Source organism: Aspergillus aculeatinus, assembly GCF_003184765.1.
Source record: "Aspergillus aculeatinus CBS 121060 unplaced genomic scaffold BO66scaffold_29, whole genome shotgun sequence".
Classification (NCBI taxonomy): domain Eukaryota; kingdom Fungi; phylum Ascomycota; class Eurotiomycetes; order Eurotiales; family Aspergillaceae; genus Aspergillus; species Aspergillus aculeatinus.
The window spans coordinates 141,766-163,947 of NW_020291498.1; the positions used below are offsets into that span (position 1 = coordinate 141,766).

The 22,182-nt window shown below is 55.0% G+C and overlaps 6 protein-coding genes across 6 annotated transcripts; 2 read left to right on the forward strand and 4 right to left on the reverse strand.

The window, feature by feature from the left end:
* Positions 1-907: 907 nt before the first annotated feature.
* Positions 908-4,324, reverse strand: BO66DRAFT_351325 (LIM domain-containing protein). Its single transcript, XM_025644741.1, has 3 exons — positions 3,776-4,324; positions 3,589-3,717; positions 908-3,523 (listed from the first exon to the last, which is right to left on the reverse strand). The coding sequence occupies exons 1-3, from the start codon at positions 3,885-3,887 to the stop codon at positions 1,356-1,358; spliced, it is 2,409 nt and encodes an 802-aa protein (XP_025503080.1). The 5' UTR covers positions 3,888-4,324; the 3' UTR covers positions 908-1,355.
* Positions 4,325-7,970: 3,646 nt separating this feature from the next.
* On the forward strand, positions 7,971-9,569 carry BO66DRAFT_324861 (inositol-3-phosphate synthase INO1; the record flags this gene model as incomplete). Its single annotated transcript, XM_025643847.1, has 1 exon — positions 7,971-9,569. The coding sequence occupies one exon, from the start codon at positions 7,971-7,973 to the stop codon at positions 9,567-9,569; it is 1,599 nt and encodes a 532-aa protein (XP_025503081.1).
* A 150-nt stretch (positions 9,570-9,719) lies between these two features.
* Positions 9,720-11,309, reverse strand: BO66DRAFT_453283 (putative 1-aminocyclopropane-1-carboxylate deaminase; the record flags this gene model as incomplete). Its single annotated transcript, XM_025651986.1, has 1 exon — positions 9,720-11,309. Exon 1 carries the CDS (start codon positions 10,929-10,931, stop codon positions 9,720-9,722), a length of 1,212 nt encoding a protein of 403 aa, XP_025503082.1. The 5' UTR covers positions 10,932-11,309.
* A 205-nt stretch (positions 11,310-11,514) lies between these two features.
* On the reverse strand, positions 11,515-13,225 carry BO66DRAFT_429362 (bifunctional alcohol dehydrogenase/S-(hydroxymethyl)glutathione dehydrogenase). The gene is made up of 6 exons (XM_025650451.1): positions 12,995-13,225; positions 12,919-12,933; positions 12,740-12,854; positions 12,551-12,686; positions 11,861-12,498; positions 11,515-11,811 (listed from the first exon to the last, which is right to left on the reverse strand). The coding sequence occupies exons 1-6, from the start codon at positions 13,013-13,015 to the stop codon at positions 11,597-11,599; spliced, it is 1,140 nt and encodes a 379-aa protein (XP_025503083.1). The 5' UTR covers positions 13,016-13,225; the 3' UTR covers positions 11,515-11,596.
* A 991-nt stretch (positions 13,226-14,216) lies between these two features.
* tim9 (protein transporter TIM9) lies at positions 14,217-15,128 on the reverse strand. Its single transcript, XM_025647526.1, has 3 exons — positions 15,023-15,128; positions 14,882-14,951; positions 14,217-14,731 (listed from the first exon to the last, which is right to left on the reverse strand). Exons 1-3 carry the CDS (start codon positions 15,028-15,030, stop codon positions 14,537-14,539), a joined length of 273 nt encoding a protein of 90 aa, XP_025503084.1. The 5' UTR covers positions 15,031-15,128; the 3' UTR covers positions 14,217-14,536.
* Positions 15,129-18,230: 3,102 nt separating this feature from the next.
* On the forward strand, positions 18,231-21,911 carry BO66DRAFT_472066 (putative Rho GTPase activator (Sac7)). Its single transcript, XM_025652922.1, has 3 exons — positions 18,231-18,428; positions 18,677-18,829; positions 18,884-21,911. The coding sequence occupies exons 1-3, from the start codon at positions 18,269-18,271 to the stop codon at positions 21,697-21,699; spliced, it is 3,129 nt and encodes a 1,042-aa protein (XP_025503085.1). The 5' UTR covers positions 18,231-18,268; the 3' UTR covers positions 21,700-21,911.
* Positions 21,912-22,182: the final 271 nt, after the last annotated feature.

Genomic DNA, 22,182 nt, shown 5'->3' on the forward strand with positions numbered 1-22,182 from the left:
GGGGGTGGTTGTTGAGAGGGGGAATTTGGGGGGGGGGGGGGGGATGGTGCTGGTGGCTGCTCTCCATTTATATTCTCCGGGTTTTATGTAATGGATGAACTAGATCTATTTTGTGAATGGACTCTTTCTGATACAGAACTTGTAGGATATGTGTTTTGTTACGGGGAGGAGACTCTTATCTTGGTCTTGTTGTGGCTTCTGACTGCTTGGAACTTGAATATATACATGCTCGCGCAGCGGGGGTGGAGATAATCGGATTCCTTCATCTGTAGTTTGGCAGGAGGGAACAACATTGAAGTTCGCTTGTCCCAGAAAGCTGTAATCGGTGTTGCCTCTGGAACAGCATCTTGTTACTATCTTGGTTGTTGGCCGCCAAGAAGGGTCCTAAAATAAGAGTTGGAGCTGGGCGAGGGGACGAGGAAGGGTCAGGGTGGAAAGCGACATGGACTCCGGGCTGCAGAACACAAGAAAAAGGCTAGGTATGGCTAGATTCAATCTTCATTCTAGAAATTTCAATTCAATGCAAGTATGTTATTATAGATCAATAAAGAAAGGGACAATTCCTCTGCGTTGTCCCAGATAAGAATAATGCCTAACAGGGGGAGGCGACGCACTTCCCGAACAGCTGCTGATTTTATATACAACTTATACATCGAACCATTCATTTTCTACAGAAACTCTTAAGTCGATGACAATCACAAGCAAGACTATATGATTATCTGATCTGTGGAAAAGGTGCTTTATAAAGCCTTACTTGCTTACTTGTACGTGTGCTTGCTTGCAGAGGTGTTGCGAGAGGCCCTACTTACTCACTTGTGCATATACTGCGAAAGGCCTTACTCACATTCTGGAAGAGGCCTTTCTTGCTGGCTTGTACATATACTTGCTTGCAGAGGTGCTGCAAAGGCTTTATTCATAGCGCAGCTGATCACTCGTCCCCCGATGGCCAGTTCGTAAGGCTCAGCACATACGTGCTTCGCTATTAACATGCTTCGCAATCACAGAAAAGCTCGCATCACCAGTATCCATAATAAGAACACAATTCACTGTATATCACAGCACTATTCCAGATAGACATCATATAGTACATCAACATGTAGACAGAAAACGACAGCAGTCAGCCAGTGGCATTAAACGCCAGGCAGCTGGGAACACAATGGTATCGAGAAACCAATATTCTATCAACATGAAAACCACGAAAAGGGTATAAAGCAAAGAGAGTCTAGGGTCATCGCAGTAAAGGGCAAGGCTTGAGCGACGAACAGTGAAAACCATAAGGCGAGGGTCCCTCTCGAGTAAGGAAAACTAGAAATTATGGATATTGGCTGGAATCACGTCCATCAATGTACTTATAATCATATCATCATCAATTTGGTGGTGCGTCGTTCAGGGAATCGTCGAGAGCTGGGAAGGGCTCCAATGGCTCCATATGGCCCGTCCCCAGGCCCTGGAGGACGCAGCATTGGGATGGGCATGGGAGGAGCTTGGCTGGCAGAGGAGCCAGGACGAGGGCCAGGAGGCGGTCGGCCTCGACCGCGACCACCGTACCCCGGAGGTGGTCCATAGCCACGACCACCAGGGGGTCCCATCGGAGACATGGGCATGGGCGAGCGAGGGGGCCGAGGGGGAGCCATCGATGCAGCCGCTGCTTGTCGAGCATCGCGCTCGCAGTAAACCTGACCATACCACTCAAAATAGTCCCCGTTCAGAGCAATGCCGCATGTGCGGCATTTGAGGCACTCGGGATGGAACTTCTGACGGTCGCCCGGACCGCGGCCGCGACGTTCGTCCGTCTCGAGATATTGCCCCTCAATACCAGTGTGACATGTAGCGCAGATGGAGCCGTTGCGTTCATGGTAATGCTGAGCGCAGAAAGGTCGGTCCTCAAGGACATAGAAATCCGCAGTCTGGAAAGGGGTCTTGCACTGAAAGCAGACAAAGCAGGCACGGTGGTACCGGCCGGTGAGACGGCCGTCGGCCGAGGACACGGACTTGCCCAAGATCATCTCACCGCAACCGCGACAAGGCCCCTTCGGGCGTGGGGACGGGCGAGGGGCCGGGGCCGGGGATGGGGCGGGTGCCGTCACAGAGCGGAGCATAGTGGGTCGCTCGGGCTGATGATCGTCTGCTTTTCGTGGCAGTTTCTCCGACACGAGCGATAAGCTCCCCTGAGAGATGGCTGGGTCAGTCGGCGAATCCGGGCTGAATAGGTGCTCCGTAATGCGAGGAGGCTCGAGATCAATCGGACTTTCCGTGACAGGCTCGTCCAGCAAGGGTTCCTTCGCGCGCGGGCCACCCTTGAGCTCTTCTACCACCGAGCCGAGGCGGCTGGGGTCCGAAGGTTGCCTCCGCGAAAGACTGGCGTCGGACGGTAGACTAGAGAAGGAAGTGCCGCTGCGAGTGTCAGATGGCGATGAATCCGACGACGTGATTGAGCTCTCGGCGGCATGATCCGGAACATCGAGCCCCAGAGCCCGGGCGAAGTTGGAAACTGAGATGTTGCTCTCGCTTGCGGAATCGAAATCTTTCCTTTGCTTGTTGCCTTCTTCTGGAGTACTTGCGGATTCAGCATCGGCCGGCTGCAGGTGTTCCGAAGTTACTGGTTTGAAAGCCTTGTACTCCACGCTGGACGGGGCGGCAGGAGACGCTGCTGGCTCGTCTGGAAGCTCGAAATCAACGGGGGCCTCATTCGGACTCGGGGTAGGACTTTGGAAGAACAGCTCCGCGGACCCGCGGTTACTACTCAGTCTGTCAGAGCTACGATTTGTGTGAGACGATACTCGAAGCGACCCGGCCCCAACATGATCGATCTCAGCCTTAGCACTCGTTGGCCGGGCTGACACGCCGAAATCAAATCCACTGTAGATTTCACCTCGTCCTTCCAACTTCTCGGCAAGCTCGGCTCCTGAGAGTCGTGCTGGAAGTAGCAGATTCTGAGGTGCTGGGGGCGGCACCGGGGGTGCCTCTTCGTCAATAAATTGTAGGTGTTCGCGGGACACACTGCCAAACGAGGGGCGGTGGCTGGACATGGAGGCCGATCGTTTGGAGGCCCGATGGTCGCTGTACCGCGTGCTAGCCACCGAGGTTCGATAGCTGCTTTTGCTATCAATCGATGCACCATATCTGTGGGAGGCGCCGGGGAGAGGAGGGCCGTCTTTGGGTAGTGGAGGAGGTGGTATTTCGTTATCTGCCGGCAGTTCAACGGGTGCGTTCTGACCATCCCGACTCAAGCTGCTGGCATGACGTGCTGGCTGGAGAGGAGCAACCCTTCCTGCTCCCATGGCGTCTGGACCGACGTTTGGACGTCTATCCGACATCGATCGGGGCAGAGGAAACGAGGCAAATGCAGTTTCCATGTTGATTGAGTCTGGGGATTGTGGTTCTTCTGGCAGAGGTGAGGTCTGGCTACGTTGAAGCGGACGCAACGGCGAGCGTGGCCCGCCTGAAGTAGCGGTGGAGAGAGGAGAGGGGACGAGGAGGTCTTTGTTGTCTAGGGGACTGTGCGGGCGCAGGAACGGCCGATCTGCCAAGTGGTATCATTGATGAGAAAGTGGTGGTTTCGTCGTCAGGTCTGGAGGAACAACATACTGGCTACCAAAGGATCAATGCGTGGCGGAGGATTCATCCTCGCAGCTCTGGCAGCCCACGCATTGCCTGCTTTGGGTGGTGATCCAATGCTCGATTTCGAAGGCGGGCGAGGCGGTGATTGTGGGGGAACTACCATTTAAGAAGTTAAAAAGTGGTACATGAGGCGGTAAGTAGGGGAGAGTGCTACCTGGATCTGTTTTGGCACACACATGGTCTCCCATGGCGGAGATCTCAACATCGATCCCGCAATTGGAGCATTTAATCTTGGGCAAAAAGCCCATATCCATGCTGGGAGCCATGCTGGGCACGGTAATCTCACCGGGTCTATGATACCAGACGGCACACGCAACGTTTGCGGGTGGTTAGACCATTGGACTGACCAACGGAGAGACCGCTCCCAAACTGGAGAGAAACTGAGAGAAGTCGAATCAGAGACCCAAAGTGGTTCTTCACCCCCGGAGACTGATGGTGAATGGGTACGATAGGAGAGACGATCTGGAGAATGGGGGAGGGGGAATAAAGTCGCTGGGTTAGAGACGCATGGATACTGAGTACTGAGGAGGGAGCAGGAACACCAAAGGGAAGTAAGTCGGTCAGGAACCACTCATTGTCAACAAAAGAAGAGGAGAAGGGGGGTTGGGTGGAAAAGGCCCATCCAAAATACTAATAGTCGAATTAGTTTGGAGCTGGTCGGTTTGTCCAGTCCTTTTTTTTCGTTAGACTATCTGGGATTTGGGGGAGCGTCTCTGGTTTGGGTCTGGTTTGGACGGTTTGGACGGTTTGATCCCGTCGCAGTCAGCCTAAGGAACCAACACTAGTCCGAGTTGGGGTATTTAGGTGGATATGATGGTTTGGGAGGTGGAATTGGAAGTGACTGAGTTGAGTTGATTGTCTTGTTTTTTCTTTATTATTCTTTATTGTCCGTGAACTTGGTGCTTTTGCCTTCCCCTGCAATCCTCGCAACGGACAAGACACAGAAAAAGGAAAGCATCTCCAAATGAAGCCTCGTGTGGGTTTTTATGGAATGAATTTCCTGTCAAGATCCACGAACCCTGCCCCATCCAGTGGACGGTGATTGGCCCTCACATCCAACATTGCGTTCTGCATGACTCTCACAGACTCTACGGAGTACTCCCGGACTGTACAGTACACAGACTGTGCACAACAATCATAATTACTGGCAACTATAGTGAGGCGGGTGGTTCACTCATGCTTCCATGGCCATTCTGGCTCGGTCTGGATCATTGCAACCATGCAATCCACCATACAACTATCTCGAACAGGCCTTACTGGACGTACGCACTGTGACGACTCCCAGCATCAGGAGACTGTCTATGTTTGGTAGACTATCTCCATCAGTGTTTGACGACTTATTTTTAAATATCTACTCCGTACTATAATCATTACCCCTGATTGTCCAACCTCCCTCCTCTCCAATCACGAAGACAATATAATTCCAGGGGAATTCTTGAGTTTTCTAGAGGCAAAACTGGTTCCGATCATAGTGAGCGATCAGTCCGTCATCTTCGCCCCCCCTGAACCGGTCATCCTCCACTGCCGATCGTGGCTCAGGGGTTATGCACACCCCATGGTCTGATGCAAAGGGTCCATTAGTTACACGGTTAGTTATCCTCCTCTTCTGCTTCCTGGTCTCTATGTTTTGCAACAACTAGCCCCATTCCTTCCACCCACCCACCTACTTCACGACCCAGAAGCCTTGTGGTTTCACTTTGATCCCGACTTGCAGCTTGTTCGTTTGTTCGTTTCAGTGCACGAGCCTCCCTCCTGCCTCCCTCCTGTGACGCTGGACTTGGTTTCCAAGTGATCTCATTGGGATCCATCCCCATCATTAAAGTTCGTGCGATTGTCCATTTCCGATCCTTATGGGGTTTCTACTCTCAGGACTGCATCCTTGCTTTCGACCGTCTGGCTCATTACAACCAAACAACTACCCCCCCCGATGGATAAGATGGGTGAACCCCGCAAGGACAGGCAGATCCCATGCGCAAACCATAATTGTCATTAATTCCCGACCGTCGCGAATGCAAGGGGAGACCAGGTCTGGGGCAGTGGACCGGGAGCCGGGAGGTCACGATACCGAAAATGCTGACTGTCAACCCTTGGTAGGCCGCCGCCGATCGTTGTGACAGACAATGCTTGTCGCGCGAGCGGGCAGAGGAGGTGGTCCATCAGGCGAGTCGGCACTAGTGTCTGGCTCAGACGGTCCTCCAGGTGCTGCTTTCTATCCCGTCTTGCGGCGCAGATCAACAGTGAGCCAGGTTGATCCTAGGCTTTGAGGCCACAACAAGCGGTAACCACCCCCGTCCCATGGTTCGTGTCGACGGCAGTGAATGCGGTGGTCGGCAATTGCACATCACGCTCAACTTTTGAGTCTTCCAGGTTTATGGCAATTGATGCTGCTCATGAAGTCAGTCGACTGCGTGTCATCGTCAATGGCTGGAATGTGTGACCGTGAGGCGTACTCCGTACACAGCGTGCGGGTAGATGCTGATGCTGCACACAAGCGAAGGACCCGGGACCGGACTCCGGCGTGTGCCGTCTCATCCTATCTAGCGCCGAACCAGTCTACAAAAAGGTCGCTATAGTGCGTAGAGGGTACTAGGTAGTCTAGCATCTTTCGTATACAGACTTCGACTAAACAAAAAGCCTCAATTGGGGGCCAACGGCTGTGCCGTGTCTGGCCATCGACGGAAGAAGAAAAGTGAGATCACATCGTTGTGCGGTCAAAGGAACCCTGCTTGCAACTACTGCAGCCCGGTTCCTCCAGCCGAGAGGTCAGCACCCGGCTTGAGATGGTGGATGGTTAATTTATTGGTGGAGGATGCTGAGAGAAAAGCCGCCTCCCTGCCCTCAGCTGGAGGCAAAGATTGGCGGCCTAAGGCACCAGAGCCGATGGTGCCTGAAAGTCCGCAGCGGGGAATGGTCACCTGACATAGTTCCCCCCCAGACCATCACCAGATGACTAGCACAAACCCTACATGAACCAATCTAGAGGGCAGTCGGGGGTACGTACGACTGATGTCGTGTCCCAACTCCCAAGACCTCACAGGCAGGCAGCATAATTCCAAGTGCGCGGTGCCGGGTGCTAAGCGAGGCGATCAGGCAATAAGAGAGGAGCAGAGCACTCCGCAGCCTCCGCAAACAGCATTACCGATGCATAAATTCAGGGGCCGAGTTGGCAACCATGGAACAACTTCTGCCGAGCTGGCTGTTGCTCACCGCAATTGCGGTGAGCAACATTGCGTCTTCCCAAAAGACTGGCTTGCAGCAGCAGCATGGCTTGGTACTGGTGCAGGATGAAGGCTGCGTAATGCTGATTCTCCAGGAACTTGGGTTCTTACTGAGTATGTCGATGGACTGTCGGCGAAGCGGAGCCCCGCGGGTACCTGCCATCCCATGGTCCACTATGCCTGCTGCTGGGAAGTGATGTCCCCTCGGTGGAAATGGGCACGAGTCCAGCGGTCTCAGGGGTAAGTTAGCATGCCGGACTAATTGAAATTTATGGTTGAGGAGCACGTGCGGGCAGATTAGCATGGGCAAATTGACCACGATCTACTATGTATATGCAGTACACAGCTGTCTCGCAGGGAGGTTGGTCTCCGCGGGGCTCACCGCAACCTCTGGGAGGAAATTCTCCTGTCCCAGGCTGCCAACACATCCAGAATAAGTACCTACGGAGAAATTCAATTAAGCATACTCGCCTGGTAGGCTGGTAGTTCGAAGATTGGACAACTAGCGCGAGCAGTAGTGGGTAGTGTTGAGACGGAGCTGGACGGGCGGACGAGGGCGGACGATTGCGGACTCGCCCAGCGGGAGCCGAGCTGCTCCGTCCGTACCTGGATTGTCTGTCTTATAAGAAGGAACCCAGAGCAACTTCCCTCCAAAAGTTTCCCCTTCCTTTTTCTTTTCCACCCACCGTCAAACTTCCATATCTTCGTTTCGTAAACCAACTTCTCCAACTTCAACCTCTCTTCGATCACACTCTGCCCGAGGCGTGATCTCATACCACCGTCAAAATTTTCTCCACACTTCTTAACTCGTGAGTGCCCGCGCCCCCACCCCCGGATTGCTGTCAACGGGCACCTGGCACCTGGCACCTGGCACCTGGCACTGCAGCAGCATCGTGTTGCCCGGAACAGCAATTGGTCCTTCCCTTGGAGCAATTCGCGTCCACAATCACTTTTCCAAGTTCAAGTTCAGAGCTAACAGTTCTCTTTCTAGACGGCACCACCCGTTCAACGGCCGGCGCTCATCCAACCGTGGTGGAGCATCGGACTGCGCATATCACATTCAATAAACGCTTAATCTGCCATCCTTAACCACTCTCGATTCCGAAACGCTTCCGATCCTCTGTCAATACAATGGCTCCCCACGCTAGTTCGCATGTTGTTGCCAATGGCGCCGTGAACGGGTCTGCTCGTACCGCTCCTTTGTTTACCGTCAACTCGCCCAACGTCGTGTACACCGATTCCGAGATCAAAAGTCAGTATGTGTACCACACCACCGAGGTCACCCGCTCGGCCGACAACAAGCTGGTGGCCACTCCCAAGGCCACCAACTACCACTTCAAGGTCGACCGCAAGGTGGGCAAAGTCGGTGTGATGATGGTCGGTTGGGGTGGAAACAACGGCTCCACCGTGACTGCCGGTCTCATTGCCAACCGCCGCGGCCTCAGCTGGGAGACCCGCGAGGGCATGCGTGCCTCCAACTACTATGGGTCTGTGGTGATGGGATCGACCATCAAGCTGGGCACCGACGCCAAGACGGGCGAGGAGATCAACATCCCTTTCCACGACATGCTGCCCATGGTGCACCCCAATGACCTGGTCGTTGGTGGGTGGGACATCAGCAGCATGAACCTGGCGGACGCGATGGACCGGGCCCAGGTTCTTGAGCCTGGTCTCAAGCAGCTGGTGCGCAAGGAGATGGCCGAGATGAAGCCCCTGCCCAGTATCTACTACCCGGACTTCATTGCTGCCAACCAGGAAGACCGGGCGGATAACGTGCTGGAGGGATCCAAGGCCTGCTGGGCTCACGTGGAGCAGATCCAGAAGGACATGCGTGAGTTCAAGGCCCAGAACGGTCTCGACAAGGTCGTGGTCATGTGGACTGCCAACACTGAGCGGTATGCCGACATTGTGCCGGGCGTCAATGACACCGCCGACAACCTGCTGGCGGCCATCAAGGATGGACACCTCGAGGTCTCTCCTTCGACTGTCTTTGCTGTTGCTTGTATCCTCGACAATATTCCCTTCATCAACGGCTCTCCCCAGAACACCTTCGTTCCCGGAGCTCTTCAGCTGGCGGAGAAGTACGGAGCGTTCATTGGCGGTGACGACTTCAAGTCTGGCCAGACCAAGATGAAGAGTGCCCTTGTCGACTTCCTGATCAACGCGGGTATCAAGCTCACCTCGATTGCCAGCTACAACCACCTGGGCAACAACGACGGCAAGAACCTGAGCTCGCAGAAGCAGTTCCGCTCCAAGGAGATCTCCAAGTCGAACGTGGTGGACGACATGGTCGCTGCCAACAAGATCCTGTATGCGGAGGATGAGCACCCCGACCACACCGTTGTGATCAAGTACATGCCGGCTGTTGGCGACAACAAGCGTGCGCTGGACGAGTACTACGCGGAGATCTTCATGGGAGGCCACCAGACGATCAGTCTGTTCAACATCTGCGAGGACTCGCTGCTGGCGTCTCCTCTGATCATCGATCTGGTGTTGGTGGCGGAGATGATGACGCGCATCAGCTGGAAGGCGGAGGAGGCGGAAGAGTACCGCGGGTTCCACAGCGTGCTCAGCGTGCTGAGCTACATGCTCAAGGCTCCTTTGACGCCCCCTGGCACTCCGGTGGTCAACTCGCTGGCCAAGCAGCGCAACGCCTTGACCAACATCTTCCGGGCGTGTGTTGGCCTGCAGCCTGAGTCTGAGATGACTCTTGAGCACAAGCTTCTGTAGGGGCAGTATTTTTACTTGCCACCACCATCCATAGCTCATCACTTAAGCTAACTTTAGTCACTCATTAATACATTGATATGCGTTGCTTCAAACCAACTTGGATCGCTGATTGATAAATTGACATGCGTTGTCTTCTCCATAAACGTCAGCCTAATTCACCCCCTCCTGCCTCTCGCCCACATCCGTATACGCATTCAGCGCCAGCTGCCCCCCCAGATGAGCATACAGCACATTGCCCGTAATCTTCCCTTTGCGAATCAAATCCACCATGCCGGCGAAACTCTTCCCTTCGTAGACGGGGTCGGTGATAAACGCCTCCATGCGGGCCGCATACTCAATGGCCTCCCAGGTCTGCCGGTCAGGCACACCATACAGCCCGGCATGATAATCCTCGACCAGCACCACATCCTCCTCGGCGATATCCTCCTCGGTCAACCCGATCTGCGTCGCAGTCACCCTCGCAATCCGCAACACCTGGGCGCGCGTCTCCTCCGGCTTCGCACTCGCATCAATGCCGACGACCTTCCTCTTCCTCGGGCCTCCTTCCCCCTCGGGATCCAACTTCTCGAGCAACTTAAACCCAGCAATCATGCCCCCCAACGTGCCCCCCGTCACCGCACAAACCACCACGGTATCGAACCTCTCCCCGGCCGGCAGCACCGCCCCCGTTTCCTCTTGGTGCTTCACCTCCCACGCCCACCGCGCAAACCCCACCCCGCCAAGCGGATGATCCGACCCCCCCGCCGGAATATAGTAGGGCACCTCCCCGCTGCCCCGACACTCCTCCTCCAGCGCGCGCAGCGTCTCCTTCTCCCCGATCCCGAACTCCGTGGGCAGGTGGATCCGCACGTCCGCCCCCATCAGCCGCGACAGCTGCAGGTTGCCCACCTTGTCGTACACGCGGCTGTGCGCCGCGTAGTCCGGCACCCAGTTCTCTTGGATCAGCCGCGCTTTCAGGCCCAGGTAAGCGGCGCACGCCGCCACTTGCCGCGTGTGGTTGGATTGCAGGCCGCCGATCGAGATGAGGGTGGTTGCTTTGCGCCATTCCCCGGAGGTGGTGGTGGTGGTGGTGGAAGGGGAGGGGGGTTGGGTTTGGGGTTGGTTGGTTTGTTGGGTAGGGGGTAGCACCGCGGGCGCGAGGATGTACTCCAGTTTCCGGGTCTTGTTGCCCCCGTAGGCTAGGTGCGAGGAGAGGTCGTCGCGTTTGGCGTAGATGTGGACGCGGTTGGTGGGCGTGCTCAGGTCGGCGGTTATGCGGGGGAGCGGGTGGATCGGGGAGGGGCCGAGGGTTAGCGTGAGGCGGGGGATCGAGGAGAAGGGCGCTGGGAGGGAGATGGGGTCGGTGGTTTGGGGGGGTGGCATTTTGGGTTCGGTTGGGGGTGTGGTGTGTCGGACTGAGTCTTGGTTTTGGTGTTTGGGTATGAGGATGTGTATGTGTATGTGTTCGTGCTGGTGCTGGTGCTGGTGCTGGTTATATAGCTGGTGGGAGGTTGGTACACTCCGTCATCGGAGATACAATACTATTGCGTTGTCGACAGTTATCTGCGTACTCGAACTCAGCCCCTCTTCTTCCCCTCAGTTGCTGCCGTGGGCGGGTACTGTCGGATACGGCCTATGCACGGGGCCATCGGAAGTTGGCCGACTTTCGTCTTGATAGAGGGGTTTGTTATCTGGGTGTGGGGGGATAGGAGATAATGGGTGCGTTTGGAGATAGGGGTGGGGATTTGTGGTAGATATATGATATCTGGGATTGAGTACGTTGTTCTTTGGTCGGGAAGATTATAACGTATGTTCTTTGCTTGGACGGTGGTGTGTTCTTCGATACTTGGTCGCATGGTCTTATGTCTCTGGCGGGGTACAGACTGATCTTCATTGTGCTGCTTGTCTACCAGGTCCTCATGAGGACCTTGCGGACCAGCCTAACATATATACAGCACAGCCGGAAGTAGAGCAGTCGGCGCATGGGTAGATTCGGTGATTCATATGGCATTCAATATTCAACTTCAATTTCAGTCATAACTTTTCATCTACGACATATCAACCACACAGCGAACGCAGTCGCCCTGCTTCATCTGCTCAAACGCGGTGTTGATGTCCGCCAACTTCTCCCGGTGCGTGATGAACTCGTCCACCTTCAGCTGGCCGTTCAGGTAGTCGTCAACCAGGCCAGGCAGCTGCGTGCGGCCCTTGATCCCACCGAAGGCACATCCCTTCCACACACGGCCGGTAACCAGCTGGAATGCTGCACGAGGTTAGCACATCGCCCTGAATACACCGACAGAAAAACTTACGGCGAGTGGAGATCTCCTGCCCGGCAGCGGCAACACCAATCACAATGCTCTGGCCCCATCCCTTGTGGCACGCCTCCAGGGCCGCGCGCATCACCCCGACATTACCCGTGCAGTCGAAGGTGTAGTCGCAGCCGCCGTCGGTCATCTCGATCAGCTGCTCCTGGATCGTCTTGCCGCTGAGCTTGGTGGGGTTGACGAAGTCGGTGGCGCCGAACTTGCGGGCCCACGCCTCCTTGCCGTCGTTGACGTCCACGACGATGATCTTGCCGGCCTTGTTCTTGACCGCACCCTGGATCACCGACAGCCCGACGCAGCCCGCGCCGAACACGGCGATGTTGGAGCCCTCCTCGACCTTGGCGGTCTCAACGGCGGCGCCGTATCCGGTGGTGATACCGCAGCCCAGCAGGCACGAGCGGTCGGTGGGGATCTTGGGCGTCACGGCCACCACCGAGATGTCGGCCACCACGGTGTACTGCGAGAAGGTCGAGGTGCCCATGAAGTGCAGGAGGTCCTTGCCGCGCGCCTTGAAGCGCGAGGTGCCGTCGGGCATGACACCCTTGCCCTGGGTGGCGCGGATCTTACCGCAGAGGTTGGTCTTGCCGGACTTGCAGAACTTGCACTCCCGGCACTCGGGGGTGCTGACCCGGTGGTTAGATCGAGATCAAAGTGATGAGAGGCAGATATACTCACTAAAGAGCAATGACATAGTCGCCGGGCTTCACGGAGGTGACGCCCTCGCCGACGGACTCGACGATACCGGCACCCTCGTGACCCAGGACGACGGGGAAAGCACCCTCCGGGTCCTTTCCGGAGAGAGTGTAGGCATCTGACGGGGGTCAGTTGGAAAAAGCAAATCATCGCAGTAGATATATTACGGACCTGTGTGGCAGACACCGGTGTGGTGGATCTGGATGCGAACCTCGTGAGCCCTGGGAGGTGCGACCTCAATGTCCTCGATGGAGAGAGGCTCTCCGGCGCCCCAGGCGACAGCAGCCTAGATTTTTCAAATCAAATCAATCGGATTGTGCTATTTGGGTCCGTTAGACGAAGCTGCTCACCTTGCAGGTGATGGTCTAGAGAAGACAAGTTAGCGAGAGAACGCGGGTGACACCAAGCTATGGAGGGGTAGCTCACCTTTCCTACGGTGTCAGCCATTGTGATGACGATGGGTATCAGGTCAAAGATGGTAGCTTAGACGGAGCCAAGGGAAGGCAGGTGGGGGGGGAGGATATAAGAAAGAAAAGAGAGATGATGGAAGATGAAAAGAAAGCGGTGGAAAGTAAAGTGGTCCGGGCGGGAATAAATTGCTCGAACCGGACAGACAGCAGGGAGAAGTGGAGTTGGAGTTTTGCCGATGAGGGGGAGGGGAGGGGATGAGAAGAGGAGGAGAGAAGAGAAGAGGAGAAGGCGTGAGGGGCACGGTATTTACTATACGTACAATTTGCTATACAGTAGCTAGGCTATAGCTTCGGAGGAGCATCCGAGGCTGAGGATTAGAGGAGCAGTGAAGCCGATAGTGAGTGCAACAACATGCATAGCCACGGAATGCCCCTCATTCTCTCCGCATCATCGCATCATCGCATCATCGCATCATTCAATCATACTTTTCAAGGTTCATAGCAGAGGCAGTATGGGATTAGTCATGCTGTAAACCATGCAAACACGCCAAAATGTCCAAAATGTACCCAGTAGGCTCCGTCCCCACTCCGTCCAGTCCGTCCCCACCACCTCTTATCATTTGAGACTTTTGAGTCATCATGGATCTTAGTGTGGATTCACAGAAAGGGCAATATTTTCCGGCCGCTTGGCACCGTGCCCGATTCCTTCATCGCCGCCAATACCTACTAGGAGGTAGTTACCTATCGCCCTTATCGATTATCGTCGTCCAGAGAGAGATACATTTATCGGCGAAGTCTCGGCCTATCTCCAAAAGACACCCAATTGAGCAATTTTCAGACATTTTCCTTTCGTAGTGCGAAAGATTGCTCTCGAGTACTACTTTATCAATGTACGAGATGGGTCGGCTCTCGTCGACCCGACATCGGCTGCTCCACCGCTTTCTGATTTGGGGGGCAGCAAGGCAGGTCGGTCGTCGTGGTGATTTTGCGTGGTAGGTTAGGGGTCGATGGCAGATACGAGCTTGTACTCATGATCCGGACATACTGAAGATCTGTTCGGGATTTCATTTAGCTGACGACAATGTACCAAAGCAAGCATTTGACTGTATACTCTCTCGACACCTCAGGAACAATGTCTGGGACCTGCGCAGCAACCCAACCAATGAGGAATGACGGGACGGCATACGAGGGACCTACGAATTGACCGGGAAGAGCTTTATGAGTTGAGCCTACGTGTACAACGCCTGCTTCATTGATACGAGACTTGTTTTGGTAGGATGATCTAAGGTGATCTGGTGTGTAGCCTCGACAAGATCCAATTCACGAGGCTTTTATCCTCCTACCATCGTGTGCTGCATGGCTCATTCGATCCGAGTTGGTGCGCACTCAAGCACGAGCTCAGACTACACTGTACGCCGGCTCGTACCAACAGCATTCCCGAAACATCATATATCTTCCGAAACCAGGAGCTCGTCGTTGAATTCTAAGATTTTATACACAGTTCGCCAAACCGAATGCAAGAACTACCCAGCAAGACAAGATCGTACAAAGCACCAGTTTACCGACCCGGCATCTGGCCCTGCTGCATCATGGCTGCGTTCTGCTCCTGGAACCGCTCGTTCAACCGGGCCGAACCCTTCATGTACTTGTCAACACAGCGCATCACGCAGCTCTCCTCACGGTTGATCAGGGACTTGGTGGTGAAGTCGTTGACGCAGTCGTCGAAGCACTTCTGCACGAGCTTGGAGTACATCTGGAAGGACCGGCAGGGTCAGTAAATGTGCGGAAAGCGGTAACTAGGGATAAGTTTATCGTAGGCGAATGGTGTATCTTGGCATAGTCACAGGGCAAACTGCGAGGGAAATCGAATCGGAAACAGCCTTGGGATAAGATAGGTACGTACAGTCATAAACTCCTTCAGCTGCTTTCTCTCCATGCGGGCAGCGAGCTCGCGCTGTTCCGAGGCATTGAGTCTAGGCTGGTCAGCAGATGATCTTGTGGGAAGAACATTATCGAAGTCGCAATTGCATGTTTTGACACGTACCCTTCCATGGTGATATAAAGTTGGGGTAAATGGTGGAAGTGTTCAGGAAATCGGGGAATGCACACAGCAAGCAACTTTGATAGTTCTCGATGACGACCAGCTCCGGAGCTTCACAGCGGACCGCAGGCTCTGCGGCGATCACGTGCCATCACTTGAGCGAGAATCACGTGAAGTCGGCTGTCCCCTACCCGTGACATCACGTGAAGCAGCCGTGTCTGACTCAGCTGAAATCCGGAATCTCTCGGCTCCGTCGGTTGCTCCATCGAGCAGGACCCGAGGCGACCGTGGACGAGACGCTACTCCGTACAAGACGAGACGAGACAACCGTCAGCCCTTTGCGGCAGAGTTTAAAAAAAGCACACGCCCAGCTGGGGGAGTCCTGGACCCCGACTGTCTGGCTGGCCCCAAGAACCATGGTTGGGACCATCACCACCCTGGGATCTGGACGACGGTCGATGCTGGATCATTAGGGAATCAAAGGGAATAAGGGAAATATCCTCTTCCCCTGCCCCGTACGAAACTCTACTAGGTACCGCCTCAGTCCACCCAATCCTTTTCTCCCCTCCCTCCCCCAGGTCAGGTCTACAATACAATCCGTGCGTGTCCTTCTCAATTCCAGGATCGGCAGCGGCATGACCAGACAATAAAGAGGGGATGAGAAGAAGATCTTATTGTTTCCCACCAACACTTGCGATCCCGCTGAATAATCCGTCCGCCTGCCTAGGTCCAGTGTCGGGCCGTTTGGGATGACAGCCACCTAACTTTGGGGTGTATAGTAAGTACGGAGTATACAGTACAGAGTAAGCCAGTTGCTGATCGGGTGAACCGCGGTAGAGTTCGTCATGGAGTGGTCCTCTACTGTTTCTGTGGGAGGGGCAAGAAAGGGAAAATGAAGGGGACGGAGCAGTGACGGAGCCATTCAACTACCGAATGTATTAACTACGTACTACTACTACTACTACCAAGGGTTGCATCTGCTGACAGGCAGACCGACAGGCACCACGATCCTGGCCCATTCATATTTTTAGGACACGCCCTGGAGGCCTAGAAGACAGAAAGTAGGAGACGGAGAGAACAAGAATGGGGCTTTTCCCTTTCCCCCCCTTCTTTTCTCTTGCGTTCTTGCGTGGCTCTTACCGAGAAATGTATCAACCTGGCCCAGACCGTTTCACAATGAACGAACAGTTGGTCATCTTCATTCTTGCTTCTCGTGGAGTCAACTGCGAACTGCATCAGTCAGTCATCCACCGAGTCTGGTGTTTTTCTTCACCACGTAGGACTAGACCAGACTAGACTAGATGGGGGGCCTTTTTGGTGGGCTTGACTACTCCGACTGCTTAGACTAGCAGTTTAGGTGGATTGAGTGTCTCACTCTGTTGGGCCTCCTGCTAGTGGCTCGATCTGCAGTAGTTAGCAGCAGATTAATCCAACCGTCGTAACGGAATGATTGAAGAACCGCCTAGTAGACTGACTAGATCCAGGGCCAGAACCGTCGGATCATGGGTCTGAAGGAAAGGGTAAAAGGGTAGACGGGAGAAAAAAGAGGAAAGGGAAAGGGAAAAGCCCAGGGAATAATCCCCTTTGCTTCTGTCGTTTCGTGCCAGAAACCCTGGATCCCTGGAACTGGTTCGAGGAGACATCCATCCGAAGTGGGTTCGAACGATAATCATCGACATCTTTTCGATGCACCGCTCCGGAAGATTAATAAGATGGAGAATTATTGACATTTAATCGTTTTCCTTCCTCCCTCGTTTTTGATAATTGATAGTCTTAAGTCTACGGTACAGTGCTATATGTACAGTACTTAGACCAAGTAACTCACTACTAATCTATACTCAATCGCATACACACGCACGCACTCTCTCTTCCAATTTACATACCTCACATCCGATAGGCGATCAATGCTAAAGAGAGGGGCGGGCATTATTGTTCCCCATCCTTTACCTTTTGACTTACTGTGTACTCTCCTTCTGTCAAAATTGTCAATTCTCTTTCGCTCTCTCTTCCTCCGGTCCCGCCCTCCGAATTCTTATTATTCCCCATCAATTGACTGACGTCCATCAATCATCAACCAACAATCAATCAATCATTCATTCTCCAATTTCCTCCTTCCCCATCCATCACCATCATCAATCCAGTCCAGTACCAGACTCGTGTCCGTCTTTGGTCTTTGACGATCTCTTCTGGACCAGTCTCCTTCCTCCGTTTGCCCCCCTTTTGCCGATGATGGTCATTGGCTCTTCATCCCCGGATCGACCAGCACGCACACCTCCTTTGCACCCTGTCGGAGGGTCCAAAAGTCAGCCCTCTCTCTGTCAGTCCACTCTTGAAGTGGATTGTGTGTGCGTGGTCTGCTAGTGATTGGGAACGAGTGAGAGTGTGGGTGTGTGCAAAACTGACGACGACGACGACGACAACGTCGAGTGTGATAATCTTCCCTCTTTTTATCACCTACAGTACAGTACCTCTCTCTATCTAAGTTACCTCCTTTCTCTTTACCTCTAAAAAAAAAGAAAGAAAAACACCAAAAAAAAGCCCACCTCCAACAACAACCACTCTACCAAAATTCAACACCTGACAGGGTTGTGCAGCTTTTCGTCCCCGTGCCTATCGAGAAATCGATTGATTCGCTTTTGTGGCTTCCCTCTCTTACTTCACTACCACTTACCACTTACCACTTAACTAACTTACTCTACCTAACTGTGACGCTCTGGCTCGCTCCCCTTTCATCCCGCCCGCCCATCTATCATCCCTGCCTGTTCGTCTCCCTTTCTTCCTCTTCTTCTTCCTCTTCCTCTTCCTCTTCCTCCTCCTCCTCCTCCTGATTTCTTTTCTCTCCCCCTTCTATCCACCCCTCTCACATTCTCCCTCCCCCGTTTCTCTCTCTTTCTCGTTTCCTTTCCCCTCGATCGCCCTACACCGTTCGAGACGCACCTGGGCCCATTTCCCCGGGTTTCCCCTCCCATTGTACGCTGTTTCCCCGACGGCGCGGCACCTAAATCCGCTGCCTGACTAGCCCTCGTGCTATTTTGGGATCAACGCTTCCCAGCCCCGGAATTTCTTGCGCCAACGCGAGGGCGGTGACAGCAGCCTCGGTTTTTTTTCTTTTTTGCTAGCTGGGTCTGGTCTGGTCTGGTCTGGTCGTGTCGCTACTTTCTCTATTTCAATACCGCCAGTGTCGCATCTCGCCCCTCTCCCCCCCCCTTCCTCCCAACCCTCGTCTCCGTCGCGCATTTCCTCCTCACCATGGTCACGGGCAAATCGCACGCGGGCGTGGAGCCGCTGCACCCACTTCCGCCCCCGACTGCCCAGCCAGACGTCATCGCAACCTCGCCGCCTTCGAAACGGGATCTGGCTTCCTGGTGGAGGCAGTTCAAAAGAAACACTCGCAAGGAGGAACCGAAAGGTATGTTTGCGTGGAGGAACAAATCTGAGGCTGAGGCCTGGGAGGCTGCAGTGCAAGGGTGGTGCCAGATGCGATGCGGTCATCTGCTGTTGATCTGCGTCACTGCTGGGAGACACCATGACTCGCATCCGGTCCAGGCCCGGTCTGCTCCCCTTAGCATCGGACAGAGTCCGACTGCCTGTTTCCATTACTCTAGCCGAGGGTCTTTTTTTTTTTTTGCGGGTCATGCGCTGATCATGAATCTATAGAGAAACCGCAGGGTATCTTCGGCGTCCCGCTCAACGTCAGCATCAAGTACGCCAATGTCGCCATTTCGCTGACCAACGATAACGGAGAGAGCTTCATCTACGGCTATGTGCCTATCGTGGTGGCCAAGTGTGGGGTGTTCTTGAAGGAGAAAGGTATGCCGGTCTTGCTCTTCGCTGATTCTGACCAGGACTGATCCAGGGGTCTAGCGACCGACGTTGAGGGTATCTTCCGTCTCAGCGGGTCTGCCAAACGCATCAAGGACCTTCAAGAGGTGTTCGACTCCCCCGAGCGATATGGCAAAGGCCTCGACTGGACGGGATACACAGTGCACGACGCAGCCAACGTGCTGCGACGCTACCTCAACCAACTACCAGAGCCGATCGTCCCCTTGGACTTTTACGAACGTTTCCGCGAGCCGCTCCGCACCTACCAAAGACAAGTTCAAGAACAAATGCAGAACAATGCCCCTCCCAACGAGTCGGAGGCCTTTGATCATGCGAAGGCCGTTGCCGCGTACCAACAGCTGATCCGCGAGTTGCCCCCTCTGAACAAGCAACTGCTCCTCTACATTCTGGATCTTCTCGCGGTTTTCGCATCGAAATCGGACCAGAACCGCATGACCTCCGCCAACCTGTCCGCTATTTTCCAGCCCGGGCTGCTGTCGCATCCGCAACACGACATGTCGCCGGACGAATACAAGCTGAGCCAGGATGTGCTGATCTTCCTGATTGAGAATCAGGACCATTTCTTGTTCGGAATGAACGGGACGGCTGCTGATGAACAAACACTCAAGGAGGTCGAAGGAGGTGTGACGCGCCGGCCCACTACTCATTCCACCAACATCCGACGCTCCGTCTCGAGTGCTAGTGGCGGCGGGGAGAGCTTCCGCAAGTACGAAAGCCTTCGCAGGAATGTGTCTGTCTCGTCGCGGAATTCGCGCAACTCGAACAACGCCAGCCCGGCGACGCCACCCTCGATGAGCGGAGCGGGTGTGCATCGCAGCAACACCTTGCCCTCCAAGATGTCCCCAGCCATTCCTCCCCATCGCTATGGACGGGTTGTTGAGTCGACCGGGTTGAACTCGTCGAATCGCACCTCCGCGCAACATTCCCGATCGTCCAGCCGTGCGCCACCCACCGTTGAGGAGGAGGACAAAACCCTGTCCAGCACCTCCAGTACTACCATCCAATCACCACCTAACGTTACCACCGTTAATAACACCCAGCCCTCTCCTGTCCCTCCACCCAGCGAAGCGCAGCCTGCGTCTAGGCCGCCCATCCCTGCGCAGCTCATGCCAGGCCGGCCTCCCGTGCAATCGACCCCTGCGCCAGCAGTACCCGAGCAAGCAGTTCTCCCACAACCGAGCAACCCTCAACCAGCGGTTAGCCCACAGCCCAGCAACCCCCAATCTCCACCTGCAACAACAGGCACTGGGGTGGGGGTTGTCTATGTTCACTCGTCGACCCATGGACCGATTCCCAGGGCGAACGTTGAAAATGGGTCAACTCCAACCGAGAAGCCCGTGCCACTAAAACCAGTCACAGAGCGACCGGTACTGCATGAAGGCCTGCCTCCTGCTGCGCGAACGGTATCTCCCCCGCCCGCTGTGGTGACTCCGACGCGGGAGCGCAAGCTGTCGAGTTTCTTCTCCAAATCACCACCGCCGAGCGGAGAAGGCCGGGAACCCCGACAGCCGAATCGGTTGAAGAAGAAACGAATTCCCGGCAGCGCGAGCGAGAGTGCGCAGAGCTCTTCTCATTCGCTGCAAGCCGCGACATCCGAGCCTGGGTTGGCCGCGATTCTGCATGGGCCTCGGTCGACGGATGCTGGCAATGAGGTGGGCGGCGCAACTCCTCGTCCTCCCCAAACCACTAGTTCCGATGAACTGAGCCCACCGCGAGAAGGTCGGCCCGAAAAGCAGGCTTCGCAGACTGAGGGCGGCCAGATGGGCGACACCTCGCTCCGACCCTACGGATCTCGCACCCCGTCGATGAACTCCCGGTCGTCGTTCACGGACTACTCGGATGTAGATGCGGCGGAAGAGGCGTCGCGCGCAGAACGCAAGGAACACCGCCGCAGCTGGCGATTCCCACGGTCGTCCAAGCGCAGCAATGAGCAGATTGGCCTGGGCTTGGGTTCGCCCCCGCTCATGGCGTCGACTCCGGGCGCAGACCGGAGTACCAGCTCGATCGGCAGCTGGCACCATGCCAGCAGGAGCTCCCCGTCAGACCTGCAGCAGTTTGCCAACGACCCGAGCTACCAACCATTAAGTCTCGACGCCGAAGTCAGCAACCCCGGGGGCTCGCGAGAAGCGTCGTTGGCGTCGGAGCCGGAAAAGCGTAGTCTGTTTGGGAAATTCAAAGCCAAGGTTGCTCAAGTGCGAGATGGCGTCAAGGATTCCACGGAGCGCGATCGCACGCGCAGTCCTGTGAACGACGCGGATTCGATTATCTCAACGCAACCGCTCTCACCTTCCGCTACAGATGTGCGACACCGACCGGCACCGATCGATTCGACTAGCCACCCCAAGGATGCGACCGTCGGTTCTCCGGTGTCCCCTCTGCCTGGCTCTGGACTCCCGCCACCGATTCCCGAAGAGCCTCACATGCCTGAGAGCCCAGTTATGACGTCTGCTGTCCCTGCACCTGCTGCTGAGGCTTCCGTGGTCCCGGCCGTTTCCGATGCCCCAGCTGCTGTTCCTACGGAGACGAGTTCCACTGAGCCTAGCACGGAGCCGAATACTGAGCCCAGCACCGAACCTGGCACTGAGCCAAGTACGGAGCCAAGTACGGAGCCTAGTGCTGAGCCTAGCCTTGCGCCTGGCACTGACTCTGTCACTGAGCCGGGCGCTGAACCTCTGGAGCCTAAAGTGGCCGGTTTTGAGCCCACTGTACCAACAATACCCACGGATCACCCCACAGACTCCGCTGAGGCAGTAGCAGCAGCGCCTCCTTCCGAGCCATTGCAGACGGTTCACGAAGAGAAGGCTGAGTCCGGACCGGGGCCTAGTGTACCGTCATAGAATTTCTGTGTACTTTTTCCTTTGTTATGTTCCGGATTTTGGATGACGAGAACTGTCCTAGATGAGACAGGCGAAGTTATGTATGAGGATGTGCAGGGAGGAATGTGCTGCCATACTTTGGCTGCAGCTGCGCCTGATGCTTTATGGGTTACGACTGATGTATGTATTGATTAGTTCGGGAAAGGGTAGCGCTGAATAAAAGCGATGTAGACGTACAGAATCTCGCTGTGTGATAAGTAGATGAGCAACGAGTAGAAGAGTGAAAGAGTTGTGTAAGTGTAGGTTGTACTCACCTGGTTTGTGGTCAATGTGCGCGCGCGGTGCAGTAGTTAGATCCGTTTGTACTGTTTGTACTGTTTGTACTGTTTGTGCTCTACCCCCCGAGCTGTTGACACCTGAGGCACCCGGCCTCGATTCTTTCCGCTTCCGCCTTCTCCGGGGCTCCCCTTCTCTCCTTCTCCCAACTTCTTTTTCCCCGAGCTG

What these genes read in the sequence shown, in the direction of transcription:
- tim9 (XM_025647526.1), bottom strand. An exon ending in AGCTGAAGGAGTTTATGACT is followed by an intron (nt 14,732 to 14,881) that starts GTACGTACCTAT and finishes CGGTCCTTCCAG; the next exon opens with ATGTACTCCAAGCTCGTGCA.
- BO66DRAFT_351325 (XM_025644741.1), bottom strand. Translation starts at nt 3,887, where the DNA reads ATGGCTCCCAGCATGGATATGGGCTTTTTGCCCAAGATTAAATGCTCC. An exon ending in GTGTGCCAAAACAGATCCAG is followed by an intron (nt 3,718 to 3,775) that starts GTAGCACTCTCC and finishes CTTAAATGGTAG; the next exon opens with TTCCCCCACAATCACCGCCT. An exon ending in CATTGATCCTTTGGTAGCCA is followed by an intron (nt 3,524 to 3,588) that starts GTATGTTGTTCC and finishes ACCACTTGGCAG; the next exon opens with ATCGGCCGTTCCTGCGCCCG.
- BO66DRAFT_429362 (XM_025650451.1), bottom strand. Translation starts at nt 13,015, where the DNA reads ATGGCTGACACCGTAGGAAAG. An exon ending in CACCGGTGTCTGCCACACAG is followed by an intron (nt 12,687 to 12,739) that starts GTCCGTAATATA and finishes GACCCCCGTCAG; the next exon opens with ATGCCTACACTCTCTCCGGA. An exon ending in GACTATGTCATTGCTCTTTA is followed by an intron (nt 12,499 to 12,550) that starts GTGAGTATATCT and finishes CCACCGGGTCAG; the next exon opens with CACCCCCGAGTGCCGGGAGT.
- BO66DRAFT_472066 (XM_025652922.1), top strand. Translation starts at nt 18,269, where the DNA reads ATGGTCACGGGCAAATCGCACGCGGGCGTGGAGCCGCTGCACCCACTT. An exon ending in TCGCAAGGAGGAACCGAAAG is followed by an intron (nt 18,429 to 18,676) that starts GTATGTTTGCGT and finishes ATGAATCTATAG; the next exon opens with AGAAACCGCAGGGTATCTTC. An exon ending in GGTGTTCTTGAAGGAGAAAG is followed by an intron (nt 18,830 to 18,883) that starts GTATGCCGGTCT and finishes CCAGGGGTCTAG; the next exon opens with CGACCGACGTTGAGGGTATC.